Source organism: Hippopotamus amphibius, chromosome 8 (genome assembly GCF_030028045.1).
Source record: "Hippopotamus amphibius kiboko isolate mHipAmp2 chromosome 8, mHipAmp2.hap2, whole genome shotgun sequence".
NCBI lineage: Eukaryota > Metazoa > Chordata > Mammalia > Artiodactyla > Hippopotamidae > Hippopotamus > Hippopotamus amphibius.
The window spans coordinates 102,658,979-102,681,814 of NC_080193.1; the positions used below are offsets into that span (position 1 = coordinate 102,658,979).

General features: G+C 43.0%; 1 protein-coding gene across 1 annotated transcript in view; it reads right to left on the reverse strand.

The window, feature by feature from the left end:
* Nucleotides 1–9,571, reverse strand: part of KIAA2012 (KIAA2012 ortholog) — a 110,856-nt gene extending 101,285 nt beyond the window's left edge. Inside the window, exons 1-2 of the mRNA XM_057746567.1 lie at nucleotides 9,488–9,571; nucleotides 8,006–8,290 (exon numbers count right to left, since the gene is read on the reverse strand). Coding sequence (XP_057602550.1) covers nucleotides 8,006–8,290; nucleotides 9,488–9,571 — 369 coding nt within the window. The remainder of the gene's footprint in view (nucleotides 1–8,005; nucleotides 8,291–9,487) is intronic.
* Between the last annotated feature and the right edge of the window lie 13,265 nt (nucleotides 9,572–22,836).

The window sequence follows — 22,836 nt, forward strand, 5'->3', positions numbered from 1 at the left end:
CCATTTTCAGCCAGCTCTTTTCTCTGCAGGTTTAATTTCTGAGAGTCTGTACAAATGATACTATCTCTCCCAAATATCTTTGGTGGCCATATGTTCCTGAGTATCAAGCCATTAAGAAGAGAATCATAAAGTGGTCTGAACTTTCCCATAGTTCCAATGTTGTAACAGGGTTTGATTCTCGACCAAACCATTTAGCATCAAAGATTTGACCAGCCATATGTCATGAAAGCAAAGACACAACAACTAGAATTGAAAACAGGAAAAATGAAGTTTCAGTTTCTGTAAGAGCTCAGTCTGCTTCAGTTTGAATCCTGGCACCATCATTTACTAGCTGTGTGGCTTTGGGGAAATTACTTGACCCATCTGTGCCTCAGTTTCTTTATCTGTAAAATAAGGATGATAAAAGTACATACCCTGCATGCAAAAAAATGAAGTTGGATCCTTATGTTGCACCTTACATAAAAATTAACTCAAAGTGGATCAGACTTAAACATGAGCCAAACCCAAAAAACTCTTAGAAGAAAACATCGGGGGAAAGCTTCATGACATTGGATTTGGTGATGATCACTTCTTGGATATGACACCAAAAGACTATGCAACAGGGCTTCCTAGGTTGCGCAGTGGTTAAGAATCTGCCTGCCGATGCAGGGGACACGGGTTCAATCCCTGCTCCAGGAAGATCCCACATACCATGGAGCAACTAAGCCCGTGTGCCACAACTATTGAGCCTGTGCTTGAGAGCCCGTGAGCCACAACTACTGAGGCCATGTGCTGCAACTACTGAAGCCCAAGCACCTAGAGCCCGTGTTCCGCAACAAGAGAAGCCATGGCAAGGAGGAGCCTGTGCACCACAATGAAGAGTAGCCCCCACTTACCGCAACTAAAAGAAAGCCCGCACACAGCAAAAAAGACCCAACACAACCAATAAAATAAATAAATAAATTTAAAAAAAAAGAATAGGCAACAGAAGAAAAAAATAGATAAGTTGAACTTCATGAAAATGTAAAACTTGGGACTTCCCTGGCGGTCCACTGGTTAAGACTCTGTGCTTCCACTGCAGGGGGCACGGGTTCCATCCCTGGTTGAAGAACTAAGAAGAACTAAGGTCCTGCATGTCGTGCGGCCAAAACAAAAACAAAAAACAAAAAGAAAATGTAAAACTTTTGTGCATCAAAAGACACTATCGGTAGTGAAAAGGCAACCCACAGAATGGGAGAAATTATTTGCAAATCATATATCTGATAAGAGATTAATATGCAGAATGTATAAAGAACTCTTACCACTCAAAAACAAAAACAAAAAAACCAAACAACCTGATTTTAAAATGGGCAAAGGACTTGAATAGACAGTTTTCCAAAGAAGATACACAAACAGCCAATAAGCACTTGAAAAGATGCTCAATGTTACTTGTTATTAAGGAATGCAAATCAAAACCACAACGAGCTACTACTTTACATTCATTAAGATAGCTGTTAGTAAAACAAACAAACAGAAAATAACAAGTGGTGTTGAAGATTTGGAGAAATGGAAACCCTTGGGCGTTGCTAGTGGGAATGTAAAATGATGCAGCAACTGCTATGGAAAACAGTATGGCGGTTCCTCAAAAAACAAAAAATAGAATTACATATGATCCAGCAATTCCACTTCTGGGTATGTACTCAAAAGAATTAAAAACTGGGACATTGACGGGTGTTTGTACACTCAGGTTTATCGCAGAGTTATTCACAAGAGCCAAAACGTGGAAGCAATCTAAGTGTCTATCAACTGATGAATGAATAAACAAAATGTGGTATATACACCCAGTGAACTATTATTCAGCTTCAAAAAAAGAAAGGAAGTTCTGATACATGCTACAATATGAATGAACCTTGAAGGCATTATGCTAAATGAAATAAACCAATCACAAAATACTAAAAGGATAATTACTGTATTATTTCACTCATATGAGGTACTTACAGTGGTCAAATTCATAGACAAAAAAAATAGAATGATGGAACATAGGGAATTACTGTTTAATGTGTACAGAGTTTTAGTTTTGCAAGACAGAGAAAGTTTTGGAGATGGATGGCGGTAATTGTTGTGTAACAATGTGAATATACTTACTGCTGCTCAGCTGTATACTGAAAATTGATTAAAATGGTAAATTTTATGTTATGTATATTTTACAATAATGAAAAGTACACATAAAGTTGTGAGGATTAAATGAGATAAGTATAAAATAGTGCTTAGAATGGTGATGGGTATAATAGTATTATTTAAGTGTTAGCTGTTATTATAAATATTCTCTATCTAATGGTTATACAAGGGAACCAATGGATGAAATACATAAAGTCAAGCCTACTGGATCATATATACGGCTTACTTGAACATGTTACCTAACAACCCAGGTTGGTTTTAATGAAAATCTGATTTGTGTTCTGATTTGTGTAGTAAAGGGTTTTAAGGGATGTGTTGGAAGACCAGATCCCTTTAAAAAATGCTATTAAAGCAGGAGAGACATTTCTTTTCCTTGGAGCATGTGGAATCTTCAAAATTAGGCCCCTTAGGGACTAAGAGTGGGGCTTTGGAATCCGTTGTCCGGGCTCCAATTCTGGCTCCACCACTTAGATGTATAATTTTGGTGAATAGTTAACTTCAAGCCCCTATTTTTCCTGCTACAAAATGGAGGCAATGGTGGTACCCAGCTCATAAGCTTGTGCAGATTAAATATAGTTATAGAGATTAAATGCCTGGCCTATACCAAGCACTCAACAAGTGTTAGCTATTACTGACAACACCTTCAACCTCATCATTACCGATGACCCATGATTCTCTCCTGAGCTTTCCTACTTCTAGGTTTATTAAAGGCTCTAAGTACAACTGCTCAGGAGCTGCTTAAATGGAGCACACTGGACGGAGTTGGTGCAGTCAAGTCTCTGTTTCTCCCCTTGGTGCTTTGGTACCTCCTGGAATCTTGTTGACAGCCATCAGAGCACTTCTTAGGGACACCACCAAACCAGTAGCAGGTAATTGATCAGGACTTGCAAAAGGAACTTTGTCCTCCTGATCTTTGGCTGAAAGGATAATTTATTTTTCTTCCTGTTTTTCTATATCTTTCTGTATGTATAATGAGCTGACATGAGTAGGATGGAAGAATAAATTTTATTCAAAAAACATAATCTGTCACAACATTACTTGATAAAATAGTAGTCTGAAAATGCCTTCATGGATTGCATATTCACTGAAAACACCAACTAAAGAGTTAAGCACCTTAAGTACCGAGGTGTGGGGAGAGATTAGGCAGTATGGAATCAATGGAACAAGATTGACAATACTCTTAAATATAATCACAGTTATAAGCCAGATGGCAGACACAATACAACCTTGCTTGAAACCAGCTGTAGTAAACTGAATCCTGTTTATCCTTCAATGGGATATAGAAATGGGATGCTTTGTGAATTGAATTTTTAAAACAAATTATTTTTAATACATTATTTAATCAATGTACCATGTTGGACATTTAAAAACTATCACTGGATTTACAAAATTGTAAAAATATAAGAATAAGAAATACTGAAACAATGTGAGAATTATTTAAAATTTCCGATGATTTGAGAGGTGCTTGAGGTTTCTGCTATGCTTCAAAAGCATCATTATGACTATCATTTAGATACTACCCCATATTACGGTTATTTAGATTTCATAGCTGTTTGATTTTTAACTATGTCATGGAAAGTTGGATGAATTAGAGGTCTCAAGAAGAATGGTTTTAACTTTGGGAATTTTTGAACTGTATTTCCTTCTGTTAAAAAAAACCAAACAAACCAAACAAGCAACACGTGTGTGTATCTAGACAGGTAAGAACTCTGACATCTAATCTTTTGACTTAGCATTTATCTTTGCTCGTTAGGAAGCTGGGCCATCGAGAAAGTTAAAGAGTAGGTATGTGCTGAGCTCTAAAACCCAGATGGATTGCCACATGCCTGTCATTAGATCCATTTATAGAACTGGAGATGGTGTGAGATGCTTTAAATATTTAATTGCACCTTTCTGCACAGCTTTGATTGTCACAGGTCTGAGTGGAGCCTGCATTGTGTAGGTTTCCCGATTCACGGCTCAGCCAGGAGAGATCTTTCTGTGAGCAGCGGTACTCTATCGGTTACCCATCCTCCCTTTTATCCCCCTCCCCATTTTGGCCCTTTTACTTTGAGTGTGGTGTTTTTAACTCTTGGACTATACTCTTTGAATGAAGAAATACTGATCCTGAGGAACAGATGGTGTGGTTATTATGGGTCTCAATTTACAGCACCGTTTCTATTCCATTTCCCTGCCCAGTCCCACCTGGCTTTCTAGGGTCAGCCAGGCTCACTGTTTCACTGTCTACCTCCTTCAAAGCCATAGATTTTTTTCTTTTTGGATAGGTAAGAAGTGGATTTATTTAGAAAGAAACACACTTCATAGAGTGTGGGCCATCTCAGAAGACGAGAAGCACGGAAATATGGCATGGTTAGTTTTTATGGGCTGGGTAATTTCATAGGTAAATAAGGGGGAGGGTTATTCCAACTATTTTGGGAAAGGGGCAGAGATTTCCTGGAATTGGGCCCACTTTTTGATCTTTCATGGTCAGCCTCAGAACTGTCATGGTGCTGGTGGGTGTGTCACTTAGACAAAGCCATAGATTTTTATTTTAAAAATTTCATGACTTAAAAAAAATAATGTTTGGTGAAAGGATATGTATGAATAAAAATATGACTTATAATCCCATCACCCATGGTTAAATTTTGATGTGTATCCTCCTTATATACTAATTTTTTAAAATTGGAATTATATTCGAGAGGCGATATTTTCTACACTGTCTAGTCTTGAATTCTGGTGTAATTATCTATGCGGCTGTATAATCTTGAGTGAATTACTTGCACTCTCTGTGCTTTAATTTCCTTACCTTTAGAATGGAATAATAATAGTACTTAACCCCTACAATTGATGGAAAGCATATTGAGTTATGCAATGGAAAGCACTTAGAACAGTGGCAGGAACAGAGTAAATACTCAAAGAAATGTTAACGAACGTTGGCATTTTTGTTATATGAATACTATTTTATAACCTGCTTTTAAAAATGCCCTGTATTTTCTCATGTTATTCATGAGTAATATATGACTTTATTGCCTGGCCCCAAATTCATTGTATGACTGTACTTTATTTAATCAATGTCCCATTGTGGGACATTCATTATTTTCAATGTTTTGTATGATAATAAATAACCCTGTAGTAAACATTCTTGTGCGTAAATCTTTGGCCACATCTCTGATTATTTCCTAAGGCAACTTGCTAAAAATAGAATGCTGAATCAAAGCATATTAGCCCTTTCTTTCTAGGTTTTTGCCAAAATGCCCTCCAGAAATGTCACGTGAATTTGTGCTCCTAATGTATGAGACAGCTCATTTCCCCATAGCCTTCCCAGTGCTGGCTACAATGATTTTACAAGTTTCTTTCCAGGCTATAATTTTCATAATCAGATGGTGCTCTGTAGTTTCCAAAGCTCTCCTCTTCTGAGGTGTTCATAGTCTTTAATCCCTAAGCCCTTTTGAGTTTTTTTCCTCCTATTTTAATTTACCATGTCCTCTAATCTTAAATTCCTACCTTATTACTATTCCAGACATTTTCTTTCCTTTCTGATTTCCTCACACCTTTTCCCTTCTATTCATTTGGAGTTAGACTGCAGTGTTCTCTTTGTAGTTATGTGTGTAAATCTGGTAGATGGATACCTCAGGAAGACAGGAACTTTTTTTTTCTCAGGGAGCCCAAGTCTAACTAAAATGGAAGCCATCCCCAGACATCTCATCTACTTTATAAAGTAATAAGATCCCTGTTGCCCGGAATACTTAAGCCCTAAAGACAGGTATCTGAAAGCTGTGGACGATGTTCTTGCTCTGGGCAGTAAGTCAGTCTGTATATCAGTGTCCAACCAGGAAAACAGAAATCACTGTAAATATTTAAACATAGAAGGAATTTAATTCAGGAAATTGGTTACACAAGTGATTAGAGAGCTCAGAAGCCAAAAAAGATGTTGAGGCAGCACTGAGATTGGTAACATCAGGAAGCCAGTCTGACCCCTAGGCTAAAGGGCAGAGGGAGGAGCTGGCAGAGTCACCTGGAGGAACCTGGAGCCACAATGGGCCTGCCTGTCTGTCTGTTGGGAGCTGGACCACAGAGGTGATGCAGGTGTTTCTCACCACCACGGGTAGATGGGAGGGGAGAACTATCTGGGCTTTTCTTTTCTCGCTCTTCAATCTCCTTCCAATGTCTTCCAATGGCAAATTCAGTTAGAAGCCAGTTGACATAGATATTTGTGGAATTATATGCAGCCTGTGGTCAACCCCACTGTGATGCAGGGTAAGGTAAGGGTGAGGAGTGGATATGAGGGCAAACAAGCCAAGGCCTGGCACAGAGACTCCTGGAGGCCCTTCCCAGTCTACAGACTGTAGGGTGAAGTGCAAAGCATGCTGGCCCTGGAGAGTAGGCAGTCTTGGGTTTGAATCCTGGCTGTGTCATTAACTAGCTCTGGACCTTGGCCAGGTCAATTAACTCCTCCAAGCCTCAGTTTCCTCATCTACAAAAGGGGACAAGAAAAGCCATATCTCACAGGTCATTTTGAAGATTTAATGAAATAATAGCTGTAATATAATAGTAAGCATTCAGCAACAATTGGTTTCCTTTCATCCAAGAATTTATGCTGTTTAAGACAAAGGGCAACTGGGCATTTGGTCAAGGTCATTCAGCTTCTCTGTATTTTGAAAGAAGGAAAAAGGGCAGAGGAACTTTCCTTTTGGAAACTCTGCCTTGGTGGGGTAGGTGATAAATTGCTCAATAATGATAGTGTGGGTTGATGTAAAAAACATGGAAGGTATCATGCATGATCGATTCATTTCTTTCACAAACATTTATGGGTACTCACTTGTTTTTTCTGGAAACTAAGATTTAGATGTGGTTCCTTCCCTCAAGGAGATAGTAACCGATGGACAAAGAGATGAACTGCAATGTATGATGATATGGGAATGCTCACAGAGGAGGGAGTGATGGGATAGCTCTCTCTAGGGAAGTGGGAGAAGCTTCAGTGGGTGATGACATTGGAGTTGTGTTTTGAAGGATGAATAGGAGTTTTCCAGCTGTAAAAGCATGTGCAAAAGTGTAGATTCACAAAAGGGCATGGGATGTTAGTGGAATGGTGAGCTCTTCACATGGGTGGGGCCTTGAGGGGTCCATACTCATGGTGGTGGTTAGAACAAGTGGCAGATACGGCTGAAAATGGAAGAGAAAGCCAGTGTATGAAGGGCCTGGTAAAAGAAGGTAACAACTTTATCCTGTGGGAATGAGAAGCCAGCAGAGACTTTTAAACTAGGGAGTCACCCACCATCTGTAACCTAGAATTTCAGGAAGTGACACATCATCCCAACCTTGCTCATGGCCTCAACCAAAGGGCTGATGCACGCCATTTTGTAAAGCAGTGGCCACGTATACATCTCATAAGACATTAGAAAGTATGAATCACAAAAATGAGCACAGGGGTTTCCCCTTAATATTAAATTCAGAGTGGAAAAAGTCATTAACTTATCCTGCAGACGCTGACGGGCTCAAGGTAAATATTTAAAATGTTCTCCCCATTTCCACCAAGCCAGGAGCATCAGAGGTGTGATGATGATGCTTGTGGCTGTGAGACAGGATTTCAAGGATTCTGATGAAACGTTTGCTGGCCTGGATCTGTCTGAATGCTGAAAAGGACTTTGTGTTACTTTCACGGAAAGTAGCCCCTTATGTTTTTCATGGCCCTTTCGCTTAGATTATTTTATTTAAGCCTCATAACAACTGTGTGCCATGAATACAGTCCCATTTTACAGATGAAGAAATGGAAGTCTGAGGGTTTCATACCTTCCTAGGGTCTGCGAAGACGTTACATCCAAAGTGGCAACTGGATTTCTAGGGACACAGACCAGGGCCTTCCCCGAAATCTAGGCACTGCTCTGCCTACCTGTCTCCTTCCGTATGCCAGGATGGCTTCCTTGAGGTCCTGAAGTGTGTGCAGTTCAAGATCCAGCCTCTTCCTGTGGCCTCTGGGGCGGTAAGGGTCTTTTCTCTTCTCTTCAGGGGCCCACGCTGATATGGCTAATCCTTCTGAGTAGAGGATCAGGGCACCCTTGCTAGTGCTGAATGTTTTAGGAAGAAAGAGGCTCCACGTGTGCTGGTCGGTGTTGCCCTCATCCTGCGGTTTCCTGACCAGAATGTAATCTTCTGGGGACTTCCAGTTCAAGTAATCCTGCAGTAGAAAGAAAGCTCCTTGATCGGTCCACCAGGGAAGGCCCTTTTATAGCAAATACTGCTTGTGCAGGTGTTTGACGTGTTTTTAGTGAGTGGTTTTCTCTGAAATGCTCACATGGTGTCATGGAATACTCTCACTGTTCTTAGCAACTGATTTTGTTCTCCACACCTTAGCTAGTAGAACCCAGGGCACGGTTCTATTTTACCGCATGTAACTTTCAGGAGAGCCATTTATGCCTGGAGGCTTAAATAAGATAGAGTGTAGCTTCTAGGCCAGTTAAAATTTCCCGGTATGCAAGTAAGTAGTCAGAATTATCAAGGGCAGCAGATAACTTTGAAATTAGACCTGGACTAGCTGGCAGTTTAAATGGGAGAAAACCATTCCAACCCATCGCTTCAGCTGTATACAGGGAGAATTTCTATACATTCCAGATGCTATGTAACATTACCTAATTTGGCTGTTTAGGAGCCTATAAAGTAGTTACATATCTTGTAAGTAAGTAAATGCCATTGGCCACAAAGGTCCTTTGAAACTTTATCTGTCTTTTAATACAGGGAAGGTCAAATATCATGACAAACTACCATGACAATGGAAATCTCTTTATGATCCAAAAATTTTCAAAGTACCCCCAGTGGATTTGTTATTCCTGGCAGGATTCAATGAAATAAAATTCCAGTACAACAAGGGAATTTTGCCATCTCTTTAAAATCTTCTGAAATGAAATTTTTTTTTTTTTTTTTTTTGCTTATACTAAATGTGAGTTCTGTGCATTGAATTCCAGACGGTTCAAGGAAGCCATTGAATTGGCAGGAACATACTCGGCATTTCAACCACAGAGCACAATGTCTAAAAACCAAACAGCCATCAGCTTGCCTAGAACCCAGGTGGAAATTCTGGTTTTGTACCAAACCACCCAAATTCTAGACAATCTGGAATCTCCTCCAGTCTAAAATAAATGAGGCCATAACTCAGTGTGTCAGGGGGAGGAAGAGGGCCCTGGTGGCAATCTCTGTGTGTCAAGCAAACTACCTTATTTTCTTGGGTTTCACCAAGGAGGAGGGACGATCTCCCAGGGACCCCCACCACCTCACCAGCAAAACAAACCAAAACACACAGGGCTCAGCCCCAAATGAAGAAAACAGAACATTCCTCCTCCACCCCCCAAATATGCCTTTATTCAGCTGTAAGACTCACCTCTGGTTCAAAATAGACTTCTAACTTCTGTTTGTTCTGGACCAACTTCCCGTGTCCCCGGCTCAGGAGAGAGAGGGTGAACATGTTTTTCCTCTGACCACCCTTCTCAAGGGCAGTTCATCTTGGTTTTGAAGGCTGAAAACTGGTCACACCTCAAGATTTCCTGAGCTCAGCAGTGAGCCCAAGAAGACCACAAACACTGGGCCTTTTATTGAATACATTTTCCCCTCGTACAGCAGCTTCTTAATAACAACCAGCCACACAGTTTAGACAGTGTGTGTCTTTGTCGGCAGAAAAAATAAACCGCAAACCCAGACTCCTCAAGCCCTGGATTGTCTGCTCTCTGGGCAACCTCTCTCTCCTCTTCGCCTGTGCCCTTGTTGTCCCCTGGTCCTGTTGCTCTGTTACCGGCTGTGTGCATCCACAGATCTGGGCCACCGCACCATCCTTCTCATTGGGCGCGGAGGTTGTTTCCTGGTTGCTATGGCAGCACAGGGAAGTGAAGTCCCTTAAGCCGGACTAGGCAAGGCAGGGACTGCTGAGGGCAGGGTTCAAAGCCTGCAGGGAGGGAGGGTCAAATGGACATTGAAGGGACCAGGCTCAGATTTCAAGTCCCGATGTTGGGATATTTTTTCTGTTACAGCATTCATCTTGCTTTTAGAGAGGGTCTGCCCCTTCTCCTGATATGCAAGCTTTTCACTGTCAACTAATCATTAACAGACTCAGAGGCGTCACCTAGGTCACCTAAAGCGACCTGTGACGTTTTCCTTGGCTGAGCTCCAGGGTCTCCCCACCTGGACAGGAGGCCTCTTTCTGGTGGTTGCTGCTTTGAAGGAGTGAGTGCAGGACACGGGGAATCTCTAGATTCCTTTGCATACCAGGATCTCACTTAGGCATCTCCCGTCTCTAGAAGGAGGGGGTACTTGGAAGATGTGGGTGGGGGGCATTTTGGTTGTCACAGTGACTGTCTGCTGTCCTGCATAATGAAGAACAGTTTCACTCCGAACGCCAACAGCATCCCCTTTGAGAAATACTGCTGTGGCCTAGGCTGCTAGGTTCTTCTTGATACTGACACTGTGAAGAGGACAGGACTGGGGGAAGAGGGTCAGGGAACAAAGAGACCCTTTTGTTGGTGATCCAGGACTCTGCTTTGGTCTGGAAAAGCGACCTGCCCTGTCATCTGTCATCAGTGCTTTCAGGGCTGTCCTGTGGGAGTGCCCCCTGCTGACCTGGATGAAGAAGCGCAGCTGGCCCTAGGCCCACTTACCTTTAGATCTCCCTCTGTGGCTGTCGCTTTTCTGGGAGGCAGGCTCAAGCCTCACGAGGAAGAAATAGAGGTCGTGGTGTATAATTAGATTGGGTTTATCATGGGGAATCAAGGCAGTGAGTGCAGAGGCTCAAAACTGAATTTAGTCAAAACCACAAAGGGTACCACTTCAACACCCATTAGAATGACTATTAAAAAACAAACAAACACAAAAAGCCCAAAAAATAACAAGTGTCACTGAAGGCGTGGAGAAATTGCATTCCTTGTGCATTGTTAGTGGAAATAACAAATGGTGCAAAAGCTGTGGAAAACAGTGTGGTAGGAATTCCCCGGAAGTCCAGTGGTTAGGATTCCGAGCTCTCACTGCCAAGGGCCCACATTCGATCCCTGGTAGGGGAACTAACATTCCGCAAGCCAAGTAGAACAGCATAAAAACAAACAAAAAACAGTAGGGCAGTTCCTCAAAAAATTAAACATAGAATTATAATATGATCGAGTGATTCCACTTTGGGGTATATGACCCAAAAGAAGTGAAAGCAAAGACTCAGATATTTGAGCACCCATGCTTATAGCAACATTATTCACAATAGCCAAAATGTGGAAAAAATTCAGGTGTCCACTTGACAGATGAATGGAAAAACAAAATGTGACAAACATATACAATGGAATATTATTCAGCCTTGAAAAGGAAAGAAATTTGGATACGTGCTACAATATGGATGAACCTTAAAGACACTATGCTGAATGAGATAAGCCAGTCACAGAGGGGCAAATATTGATATTGTATGATTCCAATTATATGAGGTACTTTGAGTAGTCAAATTGATAGAAACAGAAAATTGAATGGTGTTTCCCAGGGGATGTGGGAAAAAGGAATGGAAAATTAGTGTTTAATGGGTACAGAGTTACAGTTTTGGAAGATGAAAAAGTTCTGGAGATAGGTGGTGGTGATAATTGTACAACAATGTGAAAGTACTTAATGCCAATGAATGGTACATTTTAAAATTATTAAAATGATAAATTTTATGTTATACATATTTTAGATTTTGAGTTAAAACCTAAAGAAAATGTAGAGCAAAGAAAACAAAAAACTGAAATTAGCACTTTATAATCTGAAAGCCGATTGGTTAGCATAATTGTAGAGTGAACTCCTTACAGCAGATGAGACAAATTTCTACAAAATGAGGATTCCAAATAGTTTCCAGGGTCTTAAGCTACAGCCACTCTCTCCCATCCCCTTCTCCATCCCTTCAAAGTGCCAAAACGACCCTTCAACAAAACTCTACTGAGAGATTACTATATGTGAGACATGGTTTCTGCCCTCAAGAAGCTCCCAGCAGGGTGAGAAGATAAGCGTGCGTGAGCCACTATCTGAAAGATGACGTGACAGTGGTGATATGGAGGTGGAAATGAGTAGGTGCTCTAGTAAAGAAGCAGGGGTAGTGGTAGGGTGATGCACGGTGGTGGGCTTTGTAGAAGACCACGAAGATGAGGGATATTAGAAGTGGGCTTTAGTGGACAGTAGAGGATGGTGAGGCGGGAAGATGAGAGAGCACAGTGCAGGAGGCATGGACAGGAAAGTCTCAGATCCCTGGGAAAGGGACAACTTCTTAGGTGTAGCCACAGCCTCAGGTCCTATGGACAGAGATGACGCTGGAGAGACAGGCCAGCTGGCCATGGCCACATGTTCCTGCAAAGGCACCTTGGACTTTATTCTTCAGATAGGGTTTTTTAAAATAATTAATTAATTAATTAATTAAATTGGCTGTGTGGGGTCTTTTTTGCTGTGCGTGGGCTTTCTTTAGTTGTGGTGAGTGGGGGCTACTCTTTGTTGTGGTGCGTGGGCTCCTCATTGCCATGGCTTCTCTTATTGCAGAGCACGGGCTCTCGGTGCATGGGCTTCAGTAGTTGCAGCACATGGGCGGAATAGTTGTGGCTCACGGGCTCCAAAGCTCAGGCTCAATAGTTGTGGCACACAGGCTTAGTTGCTCTGTGGCACGCGGGATCTTCCTGGAGCAGGGATCGAACCTGTGTCCCCTGCATTGGCAGGAGGATTCTCAACCACTGCGCCACCTAGGAAGCCCCAGGTAGGGTTTTTAAAACAGAGGGGTGATGTGATTCTATCTGGATTTTATAAAGATAACTCTGAGAACAGTATAAAGGATGGATAGAACGAGGGATGTTAGCTTATCTCATAAACTTCTGGGTGAACTTTTAGGACCTTACATCCCAGGCCAACCTTCCATTGGATTTGAATGAATTTATCAATTCATTCAGGAATAGTCACTTGCTAAATGGCCTTTGAGTGAGACTTAGAAGGGGTAACTCCATACCAACTGCAGTGAAATAAAATGTTCCCATGTTGAAAATGCCATTGCCCAGGGAAGAGAAGTAAGGAAGCATAAGGGGAAAGTGATGGAGTGTCTGGGAACAGAATGAGAGCCATTGTTGTCAGTCAAGGAATAACTGCAAGATTTTCCATCAGAAATTCTTCCTCTGAGCTCACCTGACTAGGAAATATTAACTCATCTATAAATGGTAAAGTACGTCCCCGGGAAGTGATCTTTCTGAGTCTAGGCTGAGTGAGCATCTCACCTGGGAAAATAGCCAGGTGCCCATCTGGCCCTCCCAATGCTGTATAGCAAGGCTGCCAGGCCCCTCTGTGGTTGTAGTCTGGGAGCAGCCAGACCATAGCCCGAAGTGGGCCTCTCCTAAACTGTCGTGTTTACGTCCATGCTGTTTAATACAGACAATGAACAGATGTACAGATCAATTAATAGACATTTAAAAGCATTTACTCAGTCCCCACAGCAGTTTATGGAAAGTGCATTTAGAAAGCAATCGAAGTTATTGCTATTCTAAAGTGCTAGGGGATCCCAGATGAAAGGCCCTTGTAACTGGAAAGTATTTATAACTCAAGAAGAAACCTTCCACACCCATGTTATATAACACCAACACCATCTCCTGGCATGCCTGACCTGTCAGCCCATGCAGCATGTCTGTTTAAATTACACTGTAAATTCTATAGGGTGGAGACCTTGTTTTTATGGTTTGTAAAGCATCATGCATAACCATGGCGCTCGGTAAATAAATAGAAACCACATGAAACAAAGAAAAGAGATGTTATTCAATGGCTATGTCCCCAGAGCATCCAGGAATTTGTCCCTTGCTCCAAAGTGCTTTGGGGTAAATGGATGCCACGTTGGGGAAGTAGCCTATGGGATGATACCAGGGTCCTCATCCTCCTTTAAAAGGCAGTGTGAGAGTGTGGTCTAGGAATTGTAGTCACCTGCACGGACAGCCTACAATAGGAGTTGTTGCTGTTGTCCTTGTTACTCCAAGAGGAAAAGCCAGGGCACAGAGAAATTAAATGATTTGCACAAAGCCACAGAGAAACCAGAGGTGAAATGACACCATGTCCAGATTTGGTCCTAATCCCAGCCTATTGTTCATCCCACTTCTGCAACAGAGTAGCAGCTACTCATAAGAAGCTACATTACATCATGGCTAATAGCCACCAGTCAGGAAGCTGCTGACTGAGGCCATCACAGTGCCCTCTTCTGTGTTGGGTCTTTGTTGCCGCACACGGGCTTTCTCTAGTTGTGGCGAGTGGGGGCTACTCTTCATTGTGGTGCATGGGCTTCTCATTGCGGTGGCCTCTCTTGTTGCAGAGCACGGGCTCTAGGCGTGTGGGCTTCAGTAGTTGTGGCACATGGGCTCAATAGTTGTGGCTCATGGGCTCTAGAGCGCAGGCTCGATAATTGTGGTGCACAGGCTTAGCTGCTCCGCGGCATGTGGTATCTTCCTGGGGCAGGGATTGAACCCGTGTCCCCTGCATTGGCAGGCAGATTCTAACCCACTGTGCCACCTAGGAAGTCCCTGTTCCTTGCCTTTTTAAAATTAATTTTTATTTTATTTTTTTGGCTGTGTTGGGTCTTAGTTGTGGCATGCGGGATCATTTGTTGTGGGGTGCGAGCTTCTGTCTAGTTGTGGCACACGGGCTTCTCCCTAGTTGTGGCGCACGGGCTTCTCTCTAGTTGTGGCGTGTGGGTTTTCTCTCTCTAGTTGTGGCATGTGGGCGCCAGGGTGCATGGGCTCTGTAGTTTGCGGCACACAGGCTCTTTGGTTGAGGCGGGCAAGCTCAGTAGTTGTGGTTCGAGGGCTTAGTTGCTCCGCGGCATGTGGGATCTTAGTTCCCCGACCAGGGACCCAACCCGTCCCCTGCGTTGGACCGAGGATTCTTTACCACTGGACCGCCAGGAAAGTCCCTGTTGCTTGCTTTTGAACATGCTCAGAGAGATGTGTAATGTTCTTTGAGCAACTATGAGCGATATATGAAAAGAGAATTAGATGAAAGCCTGTTTCAGTGGTTCGTAGTTTGCCTGTAGTACAAAGCTTAGGGTGGTAGGTGAAAGTCACTGACCAACGAATACTTGGTATTTAGAGGCTGAAAGGGCACCAAGAGAATCAGTGTGAAAGATACAGAGCTCTCAACTTGTTGGAGGAAGCACAGATTTGCTGAGGATAAATTCCTTGGCTTGTTCAGAGGCTAGGGTTAAATTTCTCATGTGGTCCAGGTCAGGTTTGAAAGAAGAGAATGCAAAAGGCAATAAAGAATACTCTAGAATCATAGCAAGGGAGAAAGTGTCAGCAATGACTCCCTTCCTCTCCTTATGGATAAATTATGACCACATGGTCTGCTTAGTTGAGGAGCGAGAGGGCTGGAGATCTATTTACTTTAGATCTTTCTGAAGAGTTTGCTTTGGGAGTCTAAAATATTTAATTATGCTTTGCTCAGGGCTTCATTTTATTAGTAGGAGTACTCACAGTAACTTCAAGCTCTTAAATTTATGGTGGAGAGATAGTAAGGTTGGAGAAGAAATAAAAATCACACATTCTTGGTTCTTTCGTGACATGGGGAAAATCAATCATTATTCTGGCTCAGCGGCTCAGTCACTAGGGGCAAACATAACAGATCTTCATAGGAACCAAGTTGTGAAGGGTGATGAAAGTGGTGGTGATTTCAGTTCCAAGTGGAGAATCTCAGAGCAGATGCCGTTCTCCAAAAGTACACAGATTCTGAAAACTTAGAACCATTGACTACCAGAGTAAGAAGGTAAAATGCTTCATTTATGTCATTAGTACAAATTTTTTCTTTTGATTTTCACTAAATATTGGTACAGTGCTGCTTATTTAATTAAAAAATAAGATGACTTATGTAAGGCACTGAGTGTAGTGCCTGGCACATAGTACGTGCTCAATAAATGGAAAAATATTGGGTTGGTTTTCCATAAGATGTTATGGAAAAACCTGAACAAACTTTTTGGCCAACCCCATATTTTTAAATAGATAATTGCATCATACAATTGAGAATACACATTAATTCTCTTCCCACTATTAACACACAGTAGTGAAGTTTTGTTGTACAAAATGATGCTCTGAAAGCCATTTTCTCACACTAGGGAATCTCATGTGTAGTAGACAGTAAGTCCTTGGGCTGCACAACTAGACACTTCTCTGTCACCTGCCTTCCAGTTCACTCTTTAAACTCTATGATGAGAATGGTTTTTACACTTTCTAACTACTACAGAGTAAAAATTGTGAGCTGTCTGCTAATCATTTAGAGAAATACTAATTTGATGTATGTTATGCAATACATATGCTCAGGGATTGCATAACCCAAGGTACACAAATACTCTCCCCACTAGCTGCCCACATTAGTGAGGTTTTAAAAATTTGTTTATTTATTTTTAAAATTATTTATTTAGGGTTTTTTTTTTTTTTTTTTTTTGCTGCTGCCTTTTGGGATTTCGTTGCTGCGCACGGGCTTTCTCTAGTTGTGGAGAGCAAGGGCTCCTCTTCGTTGCGGTGTGTGGGCTTCTCATTGTGGTGGCTTCTCTTGTTGTGGAGCACGGGCTCTAAACATCCAGGCTTCGGTAGCTGCAGCATGCGGGCTCAGTGGTTGTGGTACACAGGCTCAGTAATTGTGGCTCATAGGCTCTAGAGCACAGGCTCAATAGTTGTGGTGCATGGGCTTAGTTGCTCTGGGACATGTGGGATCTTCCCAGACCAGGGCTCGAACCCCTGTCCCCTGCATTGGCAGGCGGATTCTTAACCACTGTGCCACCAGGGGAGTCCCATTAATGAGGTTTTGACGTACAAATCAATGTCCTCACTCAGCCTAGGAGGGGAGCAGCCAGGGAGCTGGAGCTGACAGTCTGAGGAAGAGGGAAGGGCATCAGGGAGCCTGGGTTCTGGGAGAACTTCCCCTCAAGGCCCACATTGCTAGAGTTCACTTTGTGAACCCAGGAGCACCAAGCCCACAGGTAACCTCACTGCCTGTTACTCAATCTTTATAGTTTCCTTTGGGAAAGCATTCATATCTTCTGAGAACTTGCATCTTCCCAAGTTAAGATGCAAGTCCCTCTGCAGAGATTGAATTAACCATGTGGTGCAGGAGTGGGACCCAGAGCTGATGCTTGGTTTGGGATTGATGGGGGAGAAATGAGGGAGAGGAAGAGCTGGGGCAAGATAGAGGACAGTCTCCCTTGAGAGGTAGGTCAGGAGGCCCATCGACAGTGGCTTTGCCCACTTCCCCAGAGAGCCAGCCTGTGCCCACGCTCCTCCAGGCAACAATCTTAAAATGCGGTAGAGGTTGCTAACCTCTGGCTGGCCCCAGGAAGATCTGTAAGTATATGTTTAAGGAAGGAGGGAAGCACTTCCTTCTTATCTCACAGAGCAGACCCGCCTGGGGCAGCAGAGTCCCTTCTCAGAGGCCAGAGACCAGATACAACTCTATCGTGACTTGAGAGGACTCACTCGTGTTATAACAAGAGTGATCAGACATGAGCAGCTCTTGTTCATGCCCACCTCTGATGCCAACCCACTCTAAAGCAGGTGTCCAGGGGCAATTATTAGTCAAGCAGGGAGGACATCTTTGAAAGGGTACATTCCAATGGGATAGGCTCATAGCAGGGGTAGCTTTTCAGATTTTACCATAATCCCCCTCTTGATTCGCTGTCTAGACGTGGTTAGGTGCACAAAGGGTTAACAGGCCTCATAGGACCCGGCTGCCAAGTACACTTAACGCTCAGTCCAGCACTCCCGGCTTGTATTCTTACGCTGCTGGAGTGGCCTGTTCATGGCATCTGGTTCCCTGGCAACAGCTTTCATTGGCTCAATCAAAGCCCTTTCTTCTTAAGAAAGCTCCTACTGAGACGCGCACCACCACCACTAATCACCATCTTAACTCAGGGTTTAGGATGCAGCTGGTATGAAAAATAGCATTTGTGGATGTGAGAAGATAAAGCAACGGACTGGGTTGGATACACCTGCCTTATGTGATCCTTGCACTGGTTTTCTACAGGACCAGCTGGACATTACCTGCTTTTCCACTGGGACAGAGAGAAAGCCTGGGCCGGAAAGTTTCCCGGAGCTGGCTTTCTTTGTTCCGCAGAAATCCATGAGCCTCTGTGATTCATGACTAGCTGTTTCCTGGGCTGATCTGTGATATGACTGCGGGCTCTGTGCTCTGACAAGGGGCGTTGCTGAGCTGAGGGAGTTCAGACAACGAAATCCATATTGTGGAAGGCTTGTCCGCAGTCAGCCACAAGCTGGGGAAAGAAGTCTGCCTCCAACAGAACCTGGGGAGTCTGGCGGCTGCGCCACCGGCCCCAAGAAGTCTCAGCGGCTCCAGATTTGCTAAGAATAGCAGGAAAAAGTAGCTCTTCGTGCAGCATTTGAGGGAGAAAAAAGTTGATGAGATTCTCTAACTAATGAAGATGGGCATTTTTAGGGGAATTCTTTAATCTTATGGAGAATCGCTTTGAGTTCTCTTGTTTTGTCTAGGGAATGGGTAAAACGAAAGCAATAAAGTAGAGATGAGGAAGAAGGCAAGCTGTTCTCACTTTTGGATCACCCATACCAATCCATTTAATTCATTTTATCTTTTTTTAAAATCAAATTTCATCCCATGTACTTATTTTACTCACTGAAATCTAAATACATAGCATCATTCAGGAATTAAAGTGTTCAAAATTCACAGCAATATTTATAAAAGATGTTGACTTTTGGCCTGGCCACCCATCCCAATATTTGTGCTGCCTTAACCTTGTGGCTCCTCAAGAGAAAACAGTCATCCTGGTCATGATGCCAAGATGTGATGGGACAGTTGACAGTTCAGGGACAGTTAGGGTTTGTGGCTGCTCTGCTTGGCAAGCGAAGGTCCTCTCCTGCAGCTGTGCGTGTGGATGAATGGCTCTGTGTCTGATACCAGCCTGTCTACAGCTTAGCAGGGTAAGGGCTCAGGGTGGTGCTACCTCACAAGTTGTTAAAATATGTTATTGAAGGCACTTAAAAACAACATACATCTGAGAATTATTTGGGCACTAGGCTGTTCTATCTCTTATTAGATGTGTAATGGAAAAATTCTTCACCTCTCTGAGCCTCAGTTTCCTCATCTGGAAAATGGGGATGATAGCATTTATCATGTGGGGCTATGGCAAGGACTAGGAGAAATAATGGCCCCCACCCCACAGATTCTGATTAAATTATTCTGAAGTAGGGCCCTGACACTTACCAGCTTTAGGAGCTCCTCAGTTGATTCTAATGTGCAGCCAGCGTTGAGAACCACAGATGCAGCAGATGGAAGTCTCTCTCTTAGGTTATTTATTCTTAAGGCTGAGAAATTCCTTGAATATCAGGGATTCTTGGGGATGGAGGTGAAGAGGAGGTAATAATAGAAACAAAATTCCTTAACTCTTTCTTCAGATCCAGGAATTACAACAGATTGGAATGGAGGTGTAGCCTGGTGCAGTGGAAGCGTCCTGTCTTTGAGCCCTTTCCAGATCGGTCTTAATCAAACAGTTTTTACATTTAAAAGGAGGAAAAAATTATCGAGCATCTACATGAAGGTTTTGATAAGAGATAGTGTAATAGGGATAAATAGATAACTATATAGTCCCTGGGCTCAGGAAGCTCACAGCCAAGCAATGGAAAAGAAGACATGCTACAGTGAGCCTGCATGTTACTGGGCTTGGCGTGATTAAGTAGTAAGACCCTGAGCTGCTTTTCCTTGGGGGATGTTTGATGGTGTGACACAGGAAATTTCAAGACATTCTGAAGTGGGGAACATGTTTTCAGCTTAGGTTCTAAGCAGAAGGTGATTCTTATCCTTCCTAACAAAGGATAGCAAACTCTGATTAAAGACCAAGAGAATAGACACAGAACACTTGGTTCTACTTTATGAGATACTACACCGCCATTTTCATTAGTTAGCAGAATAGACAGCAAGCAAACATTTGTAGGGCATTTTTTTTCTTTTTTAACCAATTAATTTATATTTTTGGCTGTGTTGGGTCGTCACTGCTGTGTGCGGGCTTTCTCTAGTTGTGGAGAGTGGGGGCTCCTCTGCGGTGCATGGGCTTCTCAGTGCAGTGGCTTCTCTTGTTGTGGAGCATGGGCTGTAAGCACACAGGCTTCAGTAGTGGTACACAAGCTCTGTAGTTGTGGTTCATGGGCTCTAGAGCACAGGCTCAGTAGTTGTGGCACGCAGGCTTATTTTCTCTGTGGCATGTGGAATCTTCCTGGACCAGGGATTGAACCCATGTCCCCTGCATTGGCAGGCGGATTCTTAACCGCTGTGCCACCTGGAAAGTCCTGTAGAGCATATTTTAAGGAAGAAAATCTTTCATATGCATCAATTGAAAGATGCTTCGTACTTAAAGGCTGTATAAGAGTAAATATGTAAACAACTTTTTGTGGTTACTAAGAAGGCAGGGGCGGCCCCAGCAACGTGGGGCACGAGGTCTAGAGATTCCAGAACCTGCAACAAGAGTCCGAGCTTATCCCCAAATGGCTCTTTTAGCCACACTTTTGTGAGTTTTCACTAATTTTGGGGGGGGCCATGCTGCGAGACTTGTGGGCTCTTAATTCCCCAACCAGGGATTGAACCCATGCCCCCTGCAGTGGAAGTGCAGAGTCCTAACCACTGGACTGCCAGGGAATTCCCATCAGTAATTCTTTAGGATGGAGAAAGAGGAGACTGGGGTTAGAACCCCTTTGCATATTCTTTGGAGTTAATTGCATAAAAGAACATAGCACAGGGATGGCATGTAGGTTTACTGTTATGTACCAAGTAGAATCAGTTGGCAGTGGCTCCCTAGAGCACTTGACTGAGAATAATTTTGCAGGATCCTAGCCTAGCAAAATAGAGTTCATAGTTGATTGTGATGTCTTCCATAGGCGAGGGAGGGGGAGTGAATTGTGATACACATGCTGAGCTTTGCCAGTTCAACGTTGTAAACTGTGCAGATTCTCATTACAGGGTGTGGATTTAATTATTCTTAACAAATCCTTTTGGCGTTAACGTAAATCAAAAGTTAAAGCATCATTCCACTTATTAGTATGTTAAACCCAGTTCCTCAATTCCAACATGTCATATATTTTAAGATATATTGCTGATGTAATAACTGGTTTTAAGGATTAAAAAACTACCATAAATATGAACACTAACAATTACATTTATCCTGACATTTTTTTTTTAGTATTTCACTCCACTTATGAGAATAAGCCTTTTACAAATTCAGCCTAATGATCCTTCCTGAGTCATTTTTTTTTTTACCATTGGCAACTGTGCCTAGCATTATGGGGATTCTCTGCTTTTTTCACCTGGACTAGTGATCTCGACCTCCTTAGCATATGTAGGCTAGGCAGTCTAATTGTTAGTCATATTGTAGACTACCAGGGCTTCATCTGTATTTCCTGTTTGGTTAAACTCATAGTTTTGTCCTGCCCTTAATTAAATTATCATTTTCTGGAAGGTAAACAGCTTGTCTTGAAAGTCATCCAGAAGGTTCAGAAAGCTATTTGGCACCTGCAGGTGACTTTGCGATGAATGAGTTGATCGTTCCAACCTCCTTTAACTTTAAAAATTCTATTTCTCCTGAGAGATCTGTCAATTTTTATTGTATGTAATTACAGTGCCCATTATGTAGACTGGCAGTCCCTTCCCTGTGTCCTCTGAAGTGCCTGGCTGTTGTTTTGCTAGAAAACATGAAAGTGTAGTCATGCCTTCAGCCATAAATATTTGCTTCGCTTATTGTAAATATGCCTTGCTAAGCTCTCCCATGGGTAGACAATGACAACTCTGTCTCCACTCACTCTGCTGCCAGCAGGTGGCAAATTTCTTTTGACATGATATAAGCGGCATCCCAACTTTAGAAATGTTAAGATGTGAACAAATAAGAGTCTGAGAATAAAGGCAATACAGTAGATAGCTACATGAGGCAAACTCTCAGTAGTCAGCTCAAGATTCCAGTGCCCAGAGTGAGCAAAGAAGGTAAGCAGCCTCCCGCCCCCCACCTCAGTCCCCTGGAACAGAATCATGTCTTCCAGGGGTCATTTGTATCTGGGTGAGCTGCATATAACACACACAATACAAAATAGAAAGTATTAAAGAAAGTAAAACAGGATAGAAACTGTTAAGCTGTGTCAGAGAGGAATGGAGAAAATGCTATGGGAATCCAGAGGGAGAGTACCTCTGCTTGTATAAATCAGGGCAGAGGAGCAGGTGATATTCAAGTGGACGTTCAAGAAATAGGTACTGGATGGGGTCATGTGGCGAGAAGAGGCGGACTGTGGTGGCGAGGAAAAAGCACCTCTTGGGACTTCCCTGGAGGTCCAGTGGTTAAGACTCCGTGCTTCACTGCAGGTGGCGCAGGTTTGATCCTTGGTTGGGGAATTGAGATCCCACGTGTGCGTGGCGCGGTTCAAAAAAAAAAAAAAAAGAAAAAGAAAAAGAAAAGCAAAGCACCTCTCAGATCTCCAACTGGGAGAACGAGGGCCCACTTACCCACTCTGAAATCCATCACTGCGTTTGCGCGGAGGCGAAGCTTCTCGCAGGCTGCTCCTGGCGGAGGACTGAGAATGAGAGGTGCTTCCGCAGGCAGGCTTGCTCAGGGGAGGCACGGCAGCTGGGGCGCTTCTCGGGGCGACTTTGGCTCCAGGACTCCCTGGCAGCCTTGCTTCTTTAGAACTGCACAGAGTCTAAGATACTTGCAATCCAAAATTTCTTCTCCCCTCT